Genomic DNA, 21,164 nt, shown 5'->3' on the forward strand with positions numbered 1-21,164 from the left:
TACCTTGACATAAACAGCTCCAAGTGTATCTTTCACTCTACAGTAGATCGTCTCAATAAAGCTATCCACCCCCTACCTTGCCATAAAGTCAAACTGCAAAGGTGTAGCAAAAAAAGTCCTACTTGAACTACCACATGTATGACATGTTATTTACTATATGGCACGCTATTACTATTACTTATATATATATATAGATATATGTATTTTTTAATTAGCTCTTATACACTTTACAATCAATGGCATATGTTCTCAATAATATTTGGTAGGAATAGTTAGGAGGGTGGTTATAAAGACTGTCAAACCCAGACAGCCTGATATATAAAAAGGACTGCTTTTTATATAAATAGCATATATAAAATGGGTGAAACCAAAGAAAACAAAAATGAGCAACTGAACACATCTGAAGGCCTAGCAAAAATGAAGATCTAACAGTTCTCACATTCACCAAATATTTTAAAATATAAAGCTTTCACAGGCCTAAGTATTAAATTAAATAACAGCTGACATTCTCCTCTTCAACTGTCTATACTCTGTTTTAGCAAGTGCTTTACATTTTTCTGCTATTGATACTGAAAACTGATTTAGGTAGGCAGACACAAACACGAACACTCACTCACCCTTCCACCCCAATAAACTACCATATCAAAAAGGCAAGAGACCAATAGTCCACAAAACAGAGGGAAATTATTGTAGGCTGTGGACCATAAATTCCTTATCTTCTTACTGGACCATAAATTCCTTATCTCCTTTTTACTAAGATGATGTTTTGAAACCACATGAAGTTGGTGACAGGCTTCCCAATAATCCATAAGCATTATGAATTCACGTTCACTGGCAGGCACAAAGAAGATCTCTGGATGCAGAAAAAAGGCATACTCGTAAGCAACACTAAGATAGACATTATGGGAACCCCTTTATGGCTCTCATGAGCTAGTGGTAACACTGACTGATGTCTCTCATCCAAGTTCAGACAAGTGATTCTCATTCTTTTTTTTTAATTCTCTCCAAACTACTAACCTATGCAACATATCCCCAACAGTTAACATCTTCACCACTGGCAGACATTTAACAGCAACCACTATGATTATACCCAACCCTTAATCACTGTTACTGCAATACCACCCCAGTAACTACTGCCATAATATAAACTCCTACAAGGCTTCTGAAATGGAAGGAAACTTGGAAATCACCTTTTCTAAGGTCCTCATTCAATGTCTGAGGGAAATGTGGCTCATTGTATTTAACTTATTGGAAACGAAAACAGTAGTGGAAGGGAGGAGAGGGTTGTCACTGTGCAATAGGGACCATGTTAAACACTTATGAAGTATAAACCCAGTGAATCACCACAACAACCCTTGAGGTAGATTTACTTCATTACCTATATTTACTATAAGGAAATTAAGGCATCAAGTAGTCAGTCAGCCTGCCTTGGTGACAGACTAAGTGATATAGCTGGGAATTCAAACCCAGGTCTGTGTGTTGCTCTCCTGACTCTCAAACCAGAGCTTTTTCCACAAGATTAAGTACCTCAGACTTGTTTCATGAGCCAAATGCACTCTATTTAAGCTCAACACATAGACAATAGTAATTTTTATTCTTTCCCCAATTTTACTATCTATAGCTACGTATTTTCATTTATTCACATCCTCACAATATCTGAGGCAACTACAGGGTATAAACTCCATTTTTCAAGTGCAGAAACAGGTTCACAAATGATCAGTCCTAATTCACACAGACACGCTACTAACCTAAATTCAGAATCAAGCCAATGCTCCTTCCAAGAATGACATTACCACTTGCTAACTCTTATGAAATTAGGGGACTAGCCAACTGCTAGTAAAAATTTGAACTAAACATGGAAAATATGAACTCACTGGTACACCCAAACGATTGAAGAGTTGAAGTTAACTCCAGTCAGAAAACAAAGTTGGCACATCTAGCTTCTAGGACATCATGCAGTAGATTCTGTGCAGTGTACACCACACACCAGGTTTACAGGTTTGATGTGATGAAACAAGTGAGAACAACTATAATTTTCTTCATGTTCCTATCTTAATCACTGCAGTTACTAAAATATTTAAATGCAAAAAGGCATCCACTTAACTTTATTTACTGAAAATCTACTGTGCTTCCTCTGTGTACCATTGTTATGATGGCACATGACGGGAATTTAGATGGTACATGGGTAATCAATACTAATCAACACTTTATTATTTATAGATTTTAAAAAAATGCAGAAAGATGTAACTAATTCAACAAACCACTGGTTTCAGACTTTATTCTCCGTAGATTAGCAGGAAGAAATGAACATATTGATTATACTTCTGGGGAGGGGCAAAATGAGGGCTTAACCTCTATCTGTAGTATTTTTCCATCTTAAAAAAATCTGAAGAAAGTAACCTAACCTAAAAATAAATAATTATATAGTTGATAGGATGTGGCAAAAATCCCAAGGGTAGTATGTGAAACTGACATTTTAGAAATAACATTCAAGTGTCCAACACCATGCTAGACAAAATCCTCTCCTAAAGAAAGCCAGAGAAGGATTTAGTAGTTTCATGGACTTAAGGAGATTTTATTTATAATAATGTACATCTCAGTTATTGATTACTACTACTTTAAAGTAACTTAACTGCGATCTTCTTAGTGATATGTCAAAATTAATAAACACAAAGAGCCTGAAACTGCAAGGAGGGAAAAAAGCAGACTCAATATAAGCACTATCAACACAATTAACAACTACTATTTATTGAGTAAATAAATAATATTAACACTTTACCAAGCAGTGTTCAGTTTTCTAAGTTTTCCATGTATGATGTACTCATGCTATGAGGTACTATTATCATCCTCATCTTACAGATGAAGAAACTAACTTAACAGGGACTGACTTAGAAAGTTCTCCTAAATAGCGTAATTCTAAAAGGATGACAGAGGTGCTACAATTTTTCATCTCTCCAAAACCCCTTATGTCAGACGTTAAGTAGACAGCAAAACCCAAAACCAATAAGCAAAAACATTTGCAACAAATCTACCTGAACAAGGTTATCTCACAACCCCCCAAAAATAAGTTAATTAGGAAAAACTCACAGTCAGAAACCTGTACATTCTAAGAATCTATTGTACAAGAGGAAACAGAAGTCATAGCGTATCTGAAAGGGCTACAAATAGGAGAAACACAAAATAGACAACAGTGGTTCACAAGCAATCATGGCAGGTCAAACTGAGAACAGCTGAAACTGAGATACGTTTTGCCCACTCCAGTAATAAATAAACAGAAAAACCTCCAACAAGGGCCGGAAAGTCTTGTTCCCATGAGCTCTTGAAAGTGACCCACCAGAGCTCCCATCTGGAGAAGACCCCACACACAAGAGAAACAGACAAGATAAAGGACCCAAATAAAAGCAAAACAAAACCTAGAAATTTCAGAAAGCAAGCTCCATGCTCTAACACTTCACAAAAACAATGACAGAGCTCTGTGAAGTTACAACAGCTACTCTGAACCGTGACTCCTACTCAAAGTTCAGGAAAACTACTTTTACATAAAAATGCAAGACAGAAAAATATCAAGGTCAAATCAGATATGAAACTGTTGTTAGAGAAAAGGAGAATAAGGAGCAGAATAACATCCCTTAAGACACTGAAGCAGAGCTAGACAGACTTGATCAAAACCTTATACTATTTCAAAACGAGCTAAAAACAAGAGAAAAATGATGCAAGTCAGTCAGAGCAACTCAGAAAATGAAGCAACAGAATACTGCAAAGATCCAGAACAAACTACTTCAGGAAACGACGACTAAACTGGAAAGCATAGAACAAATGATCACAACAAATAATGCAGTAAGAATCCTTCAAGAGAGGAAATTTTTAAAAATCAAAATGGAATTAAATTTAAAATTTCACTTTGAAAGACACTGTTAAGAGAATAAACACAAGCCACACAGTGAAGTATTTGCAAACCACATAAGACAAAGAATTTGTATCCATATATATAAAGAACTCTCAAAATCCAGTAAGAAGTCAAAGAACTCCATTTTAAAATGGGCAAAGACGTGAAGAATCAACTTACAACTTACTAAAAACAATAAACAGCAAATAAACACTTGAAAAGACGCTCGATATCATTAGTCATTAGGCAAATACAAATTACAATCACTATACAATAGGCACCTACTAGAATACATGACCTGAGAAAGACTGATCATAGTAAGTATTGGAAAGGATGTGGAGAAGCTGATCTGAACTCCCATAATGCTAGCAGAAAAGTAAACTGGTACAATCACTCTAGGAAACAGTTTAGCAGTTTCTAAAGTTAAACATACACACACCATATGACCCAACCATTCCACTCCAGAATGGACTGTCCTCCAAGAGGAAAGAATGCAAAGACACATACACAAATGTTCATAGAGCTTTTTTAAAAAAAAATAAAAAACCTGGAAATACTGCGAATGTCCATCAACAAGTGAATGAACCAAAATCTGTAGGACATCCATGTAAAGACCACTACTCAAAAATAAAAAGGAATGAATTATTGATTTCTGGACATGGAGTCATTTTAAGTTACTCTGAGTAAAAAAAAAGGCAGACATAAAGCAATTATCCTCCAATTTTAAAAAAAAATTGTTAAAAGGCAAAGAATACACTGTATGATTCCATTTACACACAATTTCAGAATATGCTAACTAATCTACCTGAGGGGATAAGAGCACACACAGGGAAGAAAGGTGACAAAGGGCAAGAGGAAACTTCTGGGAGTAATGTTTATATGGTCTCCATCTGGAGTACAGTGATAAGTTTCTTAAGTGCAGATGTAAAAATTTACCAAAATACATAGTTCAATAAATGAAGCTGTTTTCAATAAATGAAGAGTTTAAAAAAAAACCAAAAAGGCACTATTGAATAAACTGGCACTATTGAATAAACTTATTTTCTAAAATCAGAAATGAGGGGGAAAAAAACCCAGGCATTCTTAAGAAATCCACCTATACTAAAACATCAAAAAGATTTGACCTGCTATCCTTTAGTTTTTCATTCTCCTATTTACAATCTTAGAAGTTAGACAAAGCTCAGTTTAACCATAAACGATGACAGAAAACTGCAAATTTCCATATCAAAAGTTAAGGCATGCTCAAATTGATTAAAAAACCAAAGGCTAAATAAAACTAAATGTAAATACACTGTCTGAATCATAAATTTAAAAATGTCTTCCAAAATCCATGAAGAATCTACCACCACCAGTCATTTTAATACAAAAATAGTAAGACCTATAGTAAGACCTCGAGATTGTGGGCGAGGGGGGAGGAGTGTGGACACGGATGGGACAACTGATGATCTTCTGAAGTCCTCTACTAGATAAATAATTGCCCAGAAAAATCAGGTTGTATTTCTCTAGCAACTTGGTGATCCAGTCAAACAGGATATTAAAAAGCTTCCTTGAAGAAACTTTCAACTACTTATACATTTATGGCCAATGCACTGTATCAAAAAGGGAAGGCAATCTGCACAGACCTAGAAAGAGGTTTTAAGTATTTAACTTCAAACAATCTTGTTTATTAAAACTCTAAAGTAAAACGCTTCTCCTCCTAATATTGTAGAGGTATAAGTTAGGACCAACTAACAATTTATACAAATTAGTTATTCAGCATCAATTTTTTTAAAATCAAGATGATTAAGACTATAATTCAGAAGCAAAAACTACTTTTTAATTCTGAAGGGTTCCACTTTTTTTAAGGCAGTAAGTATAAACTTAAGATTGAACGCATCAGTCAAATTCCTAAGGTGACTGATAATTTTAATAAGCACCAAGGAGTTTCAGTTGTTGGCATGACCATTAGAGGTTCCCCCTGCCCCTTTTAAAAGCAGGCTAGTTATCAGGAAACTATGCTACAACCATAAGCAAATCTTTTAAGAAATGAACACTTGCTAATAAAGTCAAACAAAGGATACATTACATAATTGCTGAAGCTTACACTCTTTTTATTAGGCCTCAAAAATAATTTTTAAAAAACCCACTTTTTAACACTACACCTTCCAAAACCTCTCCCCTTTCTGCTCCCTAACCCTACACAAAGACAAGACTACAAGTCAGTCACCAAATCTGCACTGCTCTCTACAAATAAACAGCCCGAGAATGAAAACAACTCCTGCAAAACACACTACACACAATGAAATGATACGTTCCTTTGAAAACAGTCTTAACTTCACAGTATAAGTTCAGATTCACAACATTTGGAATCAAGCCTAATAAAATGCTGAGCATATGCTAACAAGTTAGCTATCCTAGGAAGTTTACAGGACAGTCAAGACTGTAGCATCTGGAATTTGTCAGATAATCACCCTAAGTGCCCAAGAGAATAAATAGAAGTGATACTTCCAGCACCCACATATATAAATGACAACAAAAGGTTGGATACAGGACAATATGAGAAAATACCACCCCCCCAAAAAAAAGAATCTGAAATAGAATCAAAACCACAAAATTCTGGAAATAAGCCCGCTTGTTATGGCCAAAAAGAGTCACAATGGAACATGCATTCTTCCTTTCTCTGGCTGTTCTAGACTAATACATTCTAAACGTGCAAAATCATAAAGAAAAATTTTAATGAAGTTTAAAAATTCATTACAGAGCACGGTGTGAAGTGAATGAAGCATATACACTGAGTAAATGCTTTAAATATGGGGCTTGTATTTAGACAGATGGATTATTCAATGCTTCTGAAATACACTTCTGTCCCTTTCCTAAGCGATTCTGTAGGACACACAGGTTTATGAATACGATTACATGTTTTCAACTCACATTGTTTCTCCAGTCTTGGCTACATGACAAAGAAACTGATCCAGGACCGGACAAACTTCCTTTTTCCCCCTCTTCTCAAAATCTAGATAAGGGAAGAAACAAAAGTTATTAGTATTTTTTCAAAGTACACCAGCCATATCCAATGCCCTTTAAAAACAAACTTTCCTCTCCAGTCATTCCTCATATGAAGAAATTAATTTTTTAATTCAAAAAGCCTCTCAAACAAATTCCACCTGACTCTCCAACTTCAAATGTCACTCTTCACAGATAACGAGACCCTTCCTAAAGGGGGCACTTAACTTCTCCACCAACCATCCTTAATGCAGTCCGGGGGATTCATCTCAAAGACCTGTTAAAAACCCCAGATCCCAACTCCCCCAAAACTGTTTACGTGAGGTTCATAAATCTGCGTTACATGAAACACCAGCTCCCTTTTGCAGTAATCAACCAATGATCCTGGGTATCAAAGTCTAATTCTCAAAACGCTGAAATCACGGTATTCTAAGTTCTCAAGCCTGTTGCTCGGATGGCGAGCAATTCGGAGCGGGGAAGGCGACCACTTCAGAATTGGGGCGCGTGGAAGATGACTCCAGAAGCCCTGAAAAAGGGGCCTCCAGAGACACTTGAAAGTTGCTTTGCCGCCCCCTCTACCCCCCCGAAACCTTTCACTTTTTCTCTCCCCTCGATGTCCGGTGTGCAGGGGGCTGATAGAGAACGAAGCCCGCCTGCGAGGGGGCTGCGGGCCCACGAAACGTTCACGGGGAGTGGGAGAGGGGCCGGGGCCCCCTCGAGAGCTTCCCGACTCCCCTCCCCCAGCCCAGACGCCGGCGGCCGACACAAAGCCCAGAGCGGGGCGGGAGGGAGCTGCCCACGGGGCTCCCCGCCCCCGGGAAAGCGGGCGGGGGGATGGGAGCCGGGGAAGCGCCCTCCCCCCAGCCTGGCCCCGCGGAGTCACTCGCCCAGAAAGGAGCGGAGAGGCGGCCACGGAGGGTGAGGAGGAAGGGAGAGGGGGCAGCTACCCCCACCTTTCAGCGCCTCCTGCAGCCTCTCGACGTCCATGGCTTCCCGGAGTCCCTCGCAGCCTCCGCCTCCTTCCGCGGGTCTCCCGGGGACCGGAAGGCCTCCCCCCACCCCCCCGACGCCCTCCCCCTCCCTCGCACACACTTCGGCACGCAGGCGATTCGGGGGGGGCACCGAAGGGAGCTGGGGGAAGCCAGCGAGAGAGCGAGACCGACAGAGCGAGCACCTCCCCGAGCCGCTACCACCAGCCCTCCAACATGGCGCCCGGCACGTCACCGCGCGCACGCTCCTCGCCGCCGTCCTCGCGCCCGCGGCGCGTCCGGACCCGGAGCCCGAGAGCGCGTGCGCGGCGGAGGCGTGCGGCCGCGGCCAGCCCGCAGACCCGGCAGGGCCGCCCCGCCTATCCCTTGGGTTGGCTGGAGCTGCGTGCACCTAGCTGGAGACGGAGTGGTCTAGGCGGCGGGGTGGGCGCACACAGGATGACTGTGGATCCCTGCTGTTTGCTAGCTGTGTGACCTTGATCAATTTGATGAGTCCCTCTGAGCCTCCCTTTCCCCATCTGTACTATGATGGGAGTAGCATGAACCACTCTTTACGGTTGCTGTGAAAATTAAGTGAGACTGTATACACACAGAACACGCATTAAAAAAAAAAACCAAACTCAGTATTACTAATAATCATGACAAGATTAACTCCCTGCCTGAACCCAAAGCACCTCAATGGCCCAGCCGTGAAAAGAAGGAATGAACACAGCAAAAGCGTGAGAAGTTTAAGCAATGGAACCAGCTGAATTTAAAGTCCAACGCAACTGTTTATTAATACTACTTGTGTGGCTAGTTGCTTAAACTCACATAGCTTCTGTTTTCTCATCCACAAAATGGAAGTTTGTGAAACTTCGACGATAAAGCATTGTGCGCATGTGGCGCCTGGAACATAAGCACTCAAATTCCTGTGGCTGCTGTTTTTATTATCATTATGGTTTTGATTACATTACATAAGCACCCAGGAAGTTAGGGCGGAGACCTCAGAAGTCCTCTCCCAGCCCTGACATCTTACAAATGGGATAGCTGAGGCGTAGAGAGGTAGTCTAGCAAAACAGTAGAACCTAGAACCTTTGGCAACCAGCTAGTGTGTGAACATCTTTATTACTCTCCCTTGTCTGTGAGCTTTTCAAGAAAAGTTACTGAACTGTTCCACCATCGCTTCTCAAAGCCTAACACAAACCCAAGGAAAGAAGGGAGAGAGGGAGGCAGGGAGGACAGAAAGCTAATTCTTGACTGGTGTTAGAAAGTGCAAATTTGGACACAACCATCACAAGTGCTGACCCTCTTAAAAGAAAGCGGCTCTGACCCTGACCCTAGGTGGCAGACATAGGGAAAAGCCCCACTACAAAAAAAATAATTTCTTCAATTTTGCCATCAGAGAACTAGTCCCTAGTATCTTTAGACCCTTTCACTGTTCTAAGCATCCTGCTCAGTTACAAAGAGCCTTGTAGGAGATGTATTAGGTTGGTGTCCTCACAGTGGGCCAGTGCTTTAAATGCACCCATGCTTGTGTTGGTCACTTCAGTCTTGTCTGACTCTGTGACACTCTGAACTAAAGCCCGCCAGGCTCCTCTGTCCATGGGATTTTCCCAGCAAAAATATTGGAATAGGCTGCCATGCCCTCCTCCAGGGGACCTTCCCCACCCAGGGATCAAACTCACATCTCCTGCATTGCAGGCAGATTGTTTATGGCTGAGCCACCAGGGAAGCCCGTTAAATACACTGAATTTAGTTTATTGTCCCCTGGAGAAGGAAATGGCAACCCACTCCAGTATTCTTGCCAGCAGAATTCCAAGGACAGAGGAGCCCTTCCAGTCTGAAGGGGCTTGTCCTCTACACAGCAAAGCTTAGCCTCCCTCTCTGCCACCCTGGACTGTCTTTAAGCAGGGGTCTTCTGGTAAGACCTGTGTGGAACAATACAGTCACCACTAGCCACGTGTAGGTATTTAAATTTAAATTAAATAAAATTTAAATTCAACTCCTGAGTTCCTCAATACAATTCAATTCCTCAGTCACGCCAGCCACATTTCCTGTGTTCAGAAGCCCCATGAGGCTAGTGACTTTTGCATTGTACAGCAGAGAAAGAAAATTCCATGATTGCCTAAAGTTCTTCTGGAACTTTCTGTTAGAGAACGTACCGTGTTAATTTCTTACACCTTGCTTTGTCTCTTTTCATCAGCTGTTCCCCTCAGTTGGAGATGTCTCCAAAGTGACTTCCAAAAACTGGATAAGGTCCATGAAAGGAGATAAAGTACACACAGCAGCCACAGCCTAAGGGAATCAGGGAAACTTTCCCTAGAGGAAGTAGTTGTGTTTAAGCTGAGAGCTGAATTCTGAAAGGAAAGTAGCCAAAGTGAAGCAGAGAGGAGAAGCTTTTAAAGGGAAAAACTGTAGATGTGCATGGGCCTTGAAATGAGATCAAGGAGTGAGGTGGTTTCAGTCTGGCTTAAGCTGAGAGTGCAAGGGAGGAAGAGGCAAGGGATAAGGTTGAAGAAATATTTTATTTGTTTCCTTCCTTCCTTCTTCCTGGGAACTTTTCTCTAGCCGGTACTCATCTCACTGTCTGCGATTGCTAGAACCTCCTATTGGTACTCACCCACTTAGAGCAAAACAAAATGTGATGTCCAGCCTCTACGATTGCCCCCAAGATGCTTGCCTCCTGGGGTTCATGCCCCAGTGTAGTCCCCTCCCAGGTGAATCAGAGCAAGTCTGTGTGAACAATAAGCATGGTGGGAGGGATGGTATTTGACTTCTGAGGCTAGGTCATAAACAATGCTGAAGCTTCTGCTCTGGGCACTTGTATTGTTCTCTCTAGAGGAAGCCAGCTGCCATGTCACCAGAACATCAGAGCAGCCTGTGGAAATGCCCAAATGGAGAAGACTTTTAACTTGAGTCTTCCCACCCCAGGTAATCTGCAGCCCCAGCTCGGGGCTGGGCCACAGCCTCGTGAAGGAGCCCAAGCCAGAACCATCCATCTAAGCTGTGCCTCAAGTCCTGATCCACAGAAACTACGAATGATGAAAAATGTTTATAATTGTTCTCAGCTTCTAAATTCTGAGATAATTTAATTACATAGCACTTAAAGGTCCGTCTAGTCAAGGCTATGGTTTTCCCAGTGATCATGTATGGATGTGAGAGTTGGACTGTGAAGAAAGCTGAGCGCCAAAGAATTGATACTTTTGAACTGTGGTGTCGGAGAAGACTCTTGAGAGTCCCTTGGACTGCAAGGAGATCCATCCAGTCCATCCTAAAGATCAGTCGTGGGTGTTCATTGGAAGGACTGATGCTGAAGCTGAAGCTCCAATACTTTGGCCACCTCATGCGAAGAGTTGACTCATTGGAAAAGACCCTGATGCTGGGAGGGATTGGGGGCAGGAGGAGAAGGGGATCACAGAGGATGAGATGGCTGGATGGCATCACCGATTCGATAGACATGAATTTGAGTAAACTCTGGAAGTTGGTGATGGACAGGGAGGCCTGGCGTGCTGCGATTCATGGGGTCGCAAAGAGTCAGACACGACTGACTGACTGAACTAAACTGAACTGAACTAACTAATGCAACAAAGGAGAATATTAATAGTAACAGCTAACATTAAGTATTCTCTTTGTGTCTAGCATTCTTCTAAGCACTGTAGAAAAATATTTAATTTAATCCTTGCAAAAATCCTATAAATGAGATTATGACCCCCACTAAAGCAGCTGAGTTGTAAAGAAGTGAACTAACTTGTCCAAGCTGACACAACTACAGAAGCAAGTGACTGATCCATGATTCAAACCTGGACTGATTTCAGAGCCCGAGATGCTTTGTTGTACTCAAGAAGGTTGCAAACGACCAGGGGAAATAAGACAGGAGTATAGTATAAACTCTGATGCAAAGTAGAAGGCAAATATGCAAATCAGATGATCAAAGGCCTGTAACATCTCTTCCAGGCAAGGATAGAAGTTACTTTTTGGAAGAGACTAACTTAAAGATGGGAAAATATTTGTACCACAAGAGAAGAGACTTCCAGGCAAAGGGGATAGTATTAACCAGGCAAACAGTCAGTGAGGGCTTCCTCTGTGTTGCAGACAAAATGTGTGGAATCTCTTCCTCACACAGAGACTGAGTATAATGGAGGAGCTGTCCCTTCAATAAGTGTGAATATGCAAGAAGACTAGCCCGTTCCTCTGGGGGTACACAAGAGGGAAAAAGCCTGACAAGACAGAGGAGGTGGAAGATGGAGACAAAAGAACGGGAAAGAGAAAACAGCTGAGACTGTGTCAGAAAAACATGTGCAAGGATCTTTTTGTAACCCCAGAGAGAATGACTGGAGTTTGGGCCATCCCTCTGAGATGATCCTGTGGAAAGCGAGAAGAGGGGACTGAGGAAAAGTATAGAAAATCCCACACACCATCTACAAAGGCTGAAGGGCACAGAACAGGCTGCATTAAAATGCCAAAAGAGAGACTTGGAGGCTCTTTGATGCTCATGGTCTTTTATTCATGCTTTTTAGTCCTTATTTGTAGATCACAGTGGGTTCCAGAATGAAGCTGAAGTAGGGGAAGGTGGACAATAAGGGTGAATCCAGTTTTTCAAACAAATAAGAGAAAGCTTCACATGTCATCAAGGTTAACTTTTCCCAGAGACTTTCAAAATCTAAATTTAAAAAATGTTTTATCTGATAATGAAATATAGCCGATTAATAATGTGATTGTTTCAGGGGCACCGCAGAGTAACTCAGCCGTATATATACATGTATCCATTCTCCCCCAAACTCCCCTCCCATACAGAGTTCCATGTTCTATACAGTAGGCCCTTGTTGGTTATCCATTTTAAATATAAAGATTGTTTTCTTTTTAATTAGAAATAAGTGCAACAAAAAGTCTGCTCTAAAAGACCCAGGGTGGTTTTCTATGCTGCCACAATGGTGTGGAGGCAGCTGGTGGCCATGCTGGGGTGAAGACCAGAGTCAGGAGAACAGACTGGCAGGTACTGCCTGGGTGGACGGCTTCATGAAGTTTGCTGCAATCCTGGGGGTGCACTTCAAACTGTGTGAATGAGATGGGAATTTATGAGGAGGGAAGGGTACTCCATTGAGCTTCCTTGGGGGTCAGTGGTAAAGAATCCGCCTGCCAGTGATAAGATGCCGGTTCAATCTCTAGGTAGGGAAGATCGCCTGGAGAAGGGAATGGCTGCCCACTTCAGTATTCTTGCTTGGGAAATCCCATGGACAGAGGAGCCTGGTCAACTACAGTCCATGGGGTCACAGAGTGGGACACGTCTTGGCAGCTAAACAAAAACACGGGTAGTCCAAAGGATCCGGGACTCTCAGTGCTGGAGGCCAGACGTCTGAGATCAGGGTGTAGGAAGGCCCACGATCCCTCTGCAGGCTCCACAGAAGAGTCGGTTGTTTTGCCTCGCCCAGCTTCTGCTGACTGTCAGCATTCCTAGACATGTGACTGCATGCATCGCTCCCATCTCTGCCCCTGTGGTCATGTTGCCTCTTGTGTCTATCACATCTCTCTTGACCTTACTCTTAAAAGGACACTAGTTATTGGATTAAGAGCCCATCTGGATAATCTCAGCTGATCTCCTTAGCTCAAGATTCTTAAATTACATCTACAAACACTCTTTTCACCAGGAAGGTAACAATCACAGGTTCCAGAGATTAGGATGTGGATATATCATTTTGGGGGCTACTATTAAGCCCATGATAGTAATTTAAATTGTTTTGTGAGAACTGTGAAACATTGCAAACATCCCATTTCTCATCAGATTTTCACTCTCAAGTTTTCACCTCCATTGATGTTACTTGACTGAACTAATTATTATGTGCATACTTTTAGGCTAAGTTGCTACTATGATGGAGAATTCCCTTGTAGTCCAGTGGTTAGGACTCTGAGCTTTCACTGCAGAAGGCCTGGGTTCCGTCCCTGGTTGGGGAAGTAAGATTCCACAAATCACATGGCAAGGCCAAAAAGAAAAAAAAAAAAAATATTACTATGCTGGTTGCCAAATGGTAGTTTTCTAATTCCATCATTCTTTTTACATTTATCAGTTGGCTTCCTATGATAAGCAAAGAGTCGTCTCCTCTCATTTATTCATTTTTTTAGTTATAATAATTTTGACTCACTGATTCCTATTTTATCCAGTGGGTGAGTTCACTGCTATCATTAATTGATACCTAAATTGGTCTAGACTTGGCCAGTGAGACCTTCTTCAAGCTGGCTCCTGCATCCTTTTGACATGTCTCCATCATTCTTGGAGCATTTCTTTATTTTCTGGTACAAAAAGGTATTCCAGGCTCATCTTGCATCTCCCTTTCCCAGCCCTGGAAGTAACCATTTCTCCAAGAAGTCCCAATTCCTTTTGGTGGAGAATGGTACTTAGGAATCTAGTTAAGGCTGCTAGGGTGTTCATGGCCACTGGGATGTCATTGCTGGGCCCTCTTGGCACATAGATACATCCATATATTTATTTATTTCTATATCAATATCTATAAAACTAGGAGTTCACAGCTTCCAATTCCAATCTAATACTGGAGGATTCATTTTAGTTTTCTCCTTTTCCATACACATCACTGTCCAACAGTAAACCTGGTTGCCATTCTCCTCAGTCTATTCTTTTTTTTCTCTGTAGGTTAAGAACTTAATTAAACTACAACAAGGTCAAGGGCAAGAATTGCAAATCCATGTTTTCTGAACTTCAGAGATTTACACCAAGCTACCCTTTTAAATTAATACTGGTTTACTGTCCCAATACATAAGAAATTCACTGACTGCATAGACATTTGTTTGTACACTGAAGCAATGGCAGGACAGATCAAAATAAAATATTCAGGTGCCTACTACGTGCCAAATCCTGAGTGAGATACTCCATGGGCTTTTCCCATGGGCTTATAATAAAATAGCCTCAAAAATGATTTTTGACAAACTCATTCTTCACTCTCAGTATATTAATTTATTCTATCAATCTCCGTGGTACTCAACCAACCAATTACCAGTCCCTGTAACAGGTTCCTTTCTCACTCCCCTTGGGCTCTGACACCCTGCACCAGGCTACTTTCCCCCAGCCTCTAGCAGATACCTACTTTTCTTGGCCACACTTAACTGGTTGGAGATTGATTTATTCCAGAAAAGTGAAAGTGAAAGTTGCTCAGTTGTGTTCGACTCTTTGTGACCCCATGGACTATACAGTCCATGGAATACTCCAGGCCAGAATACTAAAGTGGATAGCCTTTCCCTTCTCCAGGGGATCTTCCCAAGCCAGGAATCAAACCAGGGTCTCCTGCATTGCAGGTGGATTCTTTACCTACTGAGCTATCAGGGAAGCCCTTACTCCAGAAGGAAGGGTAAATAGTATTTATAATAATAATAGTAATTTTAAACTTTTCAAATGTCTGATAAATAGTATTTTCAGCAACTCAAAGACTACAAGTCAAGCAAAAAATCTCTTAAGATGTTCTCCTCCACCCCAATACCCACCACAGCTAGGTGGAGCTTCATGAGTTTCTTGTGAGTCTTTTCAGATGTTGATTAGGTGTTTACATGTCTCACCTGTAGTGTTACAGCTGTTCTTCTGCCTTCTGGCCTGGTTGTTCAGTCACTAACTTGTGTCTGACTCATTTGTGACCCCACGGACTGTACTCTGCCAGGCTCCTCCGTCCATGGGGTTTCCCAGGCAAGAATACTGGAGTGGGTTGCCATTTCCTTCTCCAGGGGATCTTCCTGACTCCTGCATTACAGGCGGTGCTTTACGGCTGAGTCACCAGGGACCTTCCAACAATTTATTTTCAACACGAAAGTGTTAGTCGCTCAGTCATGTCCGACTCTTTGCAACGCTGTGGACTGTAGCCCACCAGGCTCCTCTGTCCATGGAATTCTCCAGGCAAGAATACTAGAGTGGGTTGCCCTTTCCTTTTCCAGGGAATCTTCCCGACCCAGGGGCCCAACTCGGGTCTCCTCATTGGCAGGCAGATTCTTTACCATCTGACCCACCTGGGGAGCCCCATTTTTAACACAACTGCCAGGGTTTTTAATAATGATTGGAGCCAAAAAAAAATTAAAAAAATAATGATTGGAGCCTATCATGCTCCAATCCAACTAGTTACATTCCATTCTGAGTAAAAGCCACAGTCCTTGCCATGGGTCCTAAAAACACAATCTGCCACTTCCATGCCCCAACCACATCTCCTACCATCACCCCTCCCCCCAGCCCTTCTTCAAGTCCTCTGGCCTCATTGACCTTCATGATGTACTCTTTAAGGAAAAAAAAAAAAATTCTATTTTTAAATTTTTTTATTTTTGGCTTTGCTGGGTCTTCACTGTTGCTCGGGCTTTGCCTTAGTTGTGGCGAGCGGGGGCTACTTTCTAGTTGTGGTGTGCAGATTTCTCATTGCAGGGGCTTCTCTTGTTGCAGAGCACAGGCTCTAGGGCACAGGCTTCAGTACCTGCAGCTCGTAGGCCCAGTAGTTGCAGCTCCTGGGCTCGAGAGCACAGGCTCAATAATTGTGATGCTTGGGTTTAGCTGCTCGGCATGTGGGATCTTCCCAGATCAGGGACTGAACTTGTGTCTCCTGCGTTGGCAGGTGATTCTTTACCACTGAGATTCTAGGGAAGCCCATGATGTACTCTTAATCTAAGAGTACACTCCTTACTTAGGAGGGTGCCCAGCTCTTCCTTCTGCCTAGATCCCTCTTCCCTGGGATATCCATGTGGCCCTCTCATCCCCTTAAGTACCATCTACTCAACAAGACCTCCTCAGGCCTTGTCACTAAGAGACATTGCACTTTCCACTCCCGACCACCTCCTCTTGTCCCTTACTCCACTCTATTTCTTTTGCTCCCAGCTCTTTTCATTTCATAACATATCCTGTCATTTCCTTTCAAAATTATGTGTATTGCATTTCTCTGCATCACTGGAACATAAACACCCCAAAGACAGAAAACTCTCGTGTTCACTGGTTTTTCCCAAGGTGCCCTGAAGCCTTGTGCAGCCTCCATACACCATAGGATCTCAATAAATAGTTTGTTGCATAAACATATACTGAAGTAGTTCTTCTTGGCTTAAATTTCTCTTAAAAGATAACATATTCTTCTATAATTTTTTTTTTAGCTTTTTACTCAAAATATGTCTTGGGGTTTTCCTGGTTTTTTTTTTTAGAGATACTAATTAAAATCTTACTTTGCTTAGTACTTTGAAGTATAGATGGAATATTATTATTTAGCCAGTCTCCATGAATCACATATACAGCTATCCAGTTTTTCTCTATGAAAAACAAGATCTTCCGTAATTCAAATCTCAGCATCCTCCTTTAAAAAACAGAGGTAGTATTCATCTCATAAAAGATGAGGATTACTACTAGGGTAGTACGTGGCAAATCTTTTATTGTGTTTTTATACAATTATTATCAGTTTTGTGTGGCAGCAGCTACCACCACAAGCCTCTACATGACCATTTCTCCAGAAGAGTAACTGATGGATAGGCATGTTTTTAATCAATCCTGCCAGTGGCCCTCCTTCAACAGTGCTGTCATCTTCTGAAAGTATGTGACTGACCACGCACTTGTGGACTCAGTAGTTGTCACCACTCTGAGGACTAAACAGAAAACCTCTGTGTTGTTTTTGATTTTCATTTCCAAGATGTATTTGTTAGTTGGAACATTTTTTCCTTTTTCTTTTTTTGCCAAGAGTGTAGTTTCATGTTTTATTCCATCTTAGTGAAGCCCAAAAACTTTCCAGACGACTCCAAATCACATTGATTGGATCTATCTTCTGGGTTGACACAGGTGTTATCGCTTCTGCAATGGCCTATGTGCATGTGGATTTTGTTAATGTCATCACTCCAAAGTGTGGAATAGGAAGGTGGGGAAGGGGTCAGCTTCCATCATCAAAGTCACAGACTTAGAATCTAAAGCTGAGCCCAGGAAATTCTTTGAGTATTTTAGGCCAGTAACTGGTCTGTAGAGTTAGTGGTGAACCACGCACACAGGATCCTTGCCCTCCTGGATCTTACTGTCTAGTGGGACAGAGAAGCATGAAGGAAGTAGACAACTAAGTAAAGGCCCAGGATTTATAGATTGTGGTAAGTTCTAAGAAGGAAATATACAGGATAATATGGTATGAAAGCCATGTAGGGAAGCCATGTGGAGTGAGGTGATCAGAAGTCTCTGAAAAGACGATGTTTGAGTTGAGACTTGAAAATGAGACTTTGTACATACCTTTAACATAGAAGCATGAAAACTCTTTTAACCAAAATCAGAAGGAAAAATTCATTTTATATTGCAACCCAGGAAACATACACTGTTATATTACATAAAATATGATTACATCAAATCAATAAAACATATGACTTTGTAAAATAATACCTATCTTAATATGCACTCTGATATTCTATTTTTTTAAAGCTGGCTGTGATTTTTTATATTGTTTGTAGTATGAAACACACAGTTTTGGTACATATTTCTCATATGAAATTGTAATTATTTTTATATTTATCATCTCAGCTAAAGTGTAAACTATGTGTAGGTTGGGGTTGGATCTTATGCATCATGTGTCTCCAAAGTTTACTAGGGCATATAATAAGGCAGTCAATAGATTTATTGAATGAATAAATGAATACAAGGGCCTATAGGACTTTTGATTGTCCTTTTCCAATATTGATCCAAACGTTAATATTTAGCTAAACACAAATCACTTGGGTAAATTGTTGAATCAACTGGATGCCTGTATGGAAATCGATAGAAGTTAACTCTTTCCATACCTAAAACTTAATTCAAAATACATAGTGCATCTTCACATGACTGAGAGAGAAACAGTGTTTCTTGTGTTTCTTCTTAAAAAGGCATTAATCTAACCTCATGAACTAATTGCCTCCCAAAGTTTCCACCCCCTAATACCTTCACATGGGGTTTAGGATTTCAACATATGAGTTTGGAATGGGACATAAGTATTCAGTCCATAACAGTATAAAACTTAAAACTATAAAATTTCTGGTAAAATACACAGGAGAAAATCTTTGCAACTTGGGACAAGCAATTGTTTCTCATAACACAAAACATAAAAAAGAAAAGTTGAGAAATTGAATTTTACCAACATAAAGTCTTTTGTTCTTATAAAGACAAATTGAGAAAATAAAAAGGCATGACACAGGCTAACAGAAAATATTTGGAACATGTGTATCAAAGATTTGTATCCGGAATACATAAAGACTCCCAAAACTGAAGAATAAGACATGAAAAACCAAATTTTTAAAAAATTGGCAAAAGGTTTGAACAGATTTTTTTTTACCAGTGAAAACATCAGAATGTTAAACAAATACATGAAAGGATGCTAAACATCATTGCGTGCATGCGTGCTAAATCACTTCAGTCATATCCAACTCTTTGTGACTCTATGGTCAGTAGGAAAATGCAGCTTAAAATGAGGGACTACCCTGGTGGTCCACTGGTTTTCTAAGACTCTGTACTCCCAATGCACGGGGAATGCTCAGCCCCTAGTCAGGGAACTAAGATCCCACATGCCTCATGGCACAGCCAAAACAAACAATGACAACAAAAAATAAAACCACAATGAGGTACTTATACTCACTAGACTGGCTAAACTTAAAAAGATGGTCCACACAATCCCGGCAAGAAACTTGGAGAAACAGGAACTGCCAGTGAAAATGTTAAGTGGTACAACCAACTTGCAAAACAGTTTAGCAGTTTCTTGAAAAGTTAAACATACATTTACCATGGAACTCAGACATTCTAGTCCTAAATTTTACCCAGCAGAAATGGAAAAATAGGTTCAAAGACATGTTCATGACTTGTTCATGTCTGTAACAGCTTTATTTGTAATACTCAAAAACTAGAGACAAGCAAACCCATCAATAGGAGGATAAAATAAAAAGGAATGAACTAGGGATACATGCAACAATATGGATGAATCTCAGTTGTGCTGAGTGAAAAAGGCCAAGCAAAACAGAGTACATAATGTATGACTCCATTTTGGGCTTCCCAGGTGACGCTAGTGGTAAAGAATCCGCCTGCCAATGCAAGAGCTCAGGAGACATGGGTTTGATCCCTGGGTTGGGAAGATACCCTCGATTAAAAAAAATGGCAACCCACTCCAGTATTCTTGCCTGAAAAATCCCATGAACAGAGGAGCCTGGCAGGCTACAGTCTGTGGGGTCGCAAAGAGTTGGACATGACCGAGCATGCATGATTATTATTATTAGTCACGGTTCCATTTATGCAAAATCCTAGAACCTTATAAATAGCTATCATTTTAAACATTTAATACACCAAAGTTTATATCTGTCCTTTTATTTTTTTCTTCAACTCCGTGTGTTTGCAATCATTTCTTTTTCTTTTGGCCACATTCCCTGATGAGGGATAGAATCTTTGCCCTCCACAGAGAAAGGATGGAGTAATAACCACCACTAGACTGCCAGGAAATTCCTTTTTTTTTTTTTTAAACTTTTTTTTTTAACTCTTCTATTTTTTTTTTTTTTGCAATTATTTCTAATTTTTCTAATAACAGTCATTTAGATACAAGAGAATTCAACCTCCTAATGTGACATTTAGACTCATTTTTTCACTAGAGCCAAAGCAGATATCCTAAAAAAGGAGGTGCTATTATTTGGATAAGATCTAAATGCTCAGTAAAGAGACAGGACCAGGTAATCCCAGCAGTCTCCTTATAGTCACGGCCTAAGACACACTCATGTGTTGCCTGGTTGCCCCCACGAGTCTATGGGGACCGCGGAGGTGAGGAATGGTGGTAAGGCACTCTTCCCCAACAGTTAATGAGATTGTATCCTCCTTCCTCCACTTCCCACCCCCCCACCCCAAGTCATTCATTCATACTGGATTGCCGAATCATTTCTGGTATGAAGGCTTTATTTGCTTAATGGCAGTTCTCAATGAGGGAGGGTGGGGTTTGAAGGAAGGATGATGCGTTCTCATCAACCATTGGGCGAGAGTGTTTTACCATCATGCCTCACCTTAGTTATTTTAAAATATACACCAAGAGAACAATTTTCTTGATATTTTGACCCATGTTGACAATACTGTTTTTCAGTTGGACACAGAGACCATGTATTTTTCCACAGATGGGATGATTCTATTGGAATGACATGAAAATTTTATGGCTGGAATCCTAGAAGGATGTATGGTTTTCAATAAAATATTAATGAAAAAAGCATTGTTAGAGTCACACATTTCCCTTGGCATCATTTAAGTCTTTGAATCCAGAGCTATTTCTGGATTTTTCACTCACATGAGCCAATGCATTCCCTCTCCCTCTCTCCCCCTGTACCAATTTGAGTTGTATTTGCTGTCA

At 41.0% G+C, this 21,164-nt stretch overlaps 1 protein-coding gene and 1 long non-coding RNA gene across 3 annotated transcripts in view; both read right to left on the minus strand.

Moving 5' to 3' along the window:
• PPP4R2 (protein phosphatase 4 regulatory subunit 2) overlaps positions 1 to 8,091 on the minus strand; it is a 50,316-nt gene extending 42,225 nt beyond the window's left edge. The window contains exons 1-2 of one of the 2 annotated variants that reach the window (XM_043885910.1): positions 7,822 to 8,091; positions 6,797 to 6,878 (exon numbers count right to left, since the gene is read on the minus strand). In XM_043885910.1, coding sequence (XP_043741845.1) covers positions 6,797 to 6,878; positions 7,822 to 7,855 — 116 coding nt within the window. In that variant the 5' untranslated portion in view covers positions 7,856 to 8,091. Of the gene's footprint in view, positions 1 to 6,796; positions 6,879 to 7,458; positions 7,734 to 7,821 lie in introns of those variants that run through there. The other variant, XM_043885911.1, reaches the window with a different exon arrangement.
• A 4,227-nt stretch (positions 8,092 to 12,318) lies between these two features.
• Positions 12,319 to 15,543, minus strand: LOC122683036. Its single transcript, XR_006337595.1, has 2 exons — positions 15,397 to 15,543; positions 12,319 to 12,888 (listed from the first exon to the last, which is right to left on the minus strand). It is a non-coding gene; the product is annotated as an uncharacterized LOC122683036 (long non-coding RNA).
• Between the last annotated feature and the right edge of the window lie 5,621 nt (positions 15,544 to 21,164).

Source organism: Cervus elaphus, chromosome 24, assembly GCF_910594005.1.
Source record: "Cervus elaphus chromosome 24, mCerEla1.1, whole genome shotgun sequence".
NCBI classification, from domain to species: domain Eukaryota; kingdom Metazoa; phylum Chordata; class Mammalia; order Artiodactyla; family Cervidae; genus Cervus; species Cervus elaphus.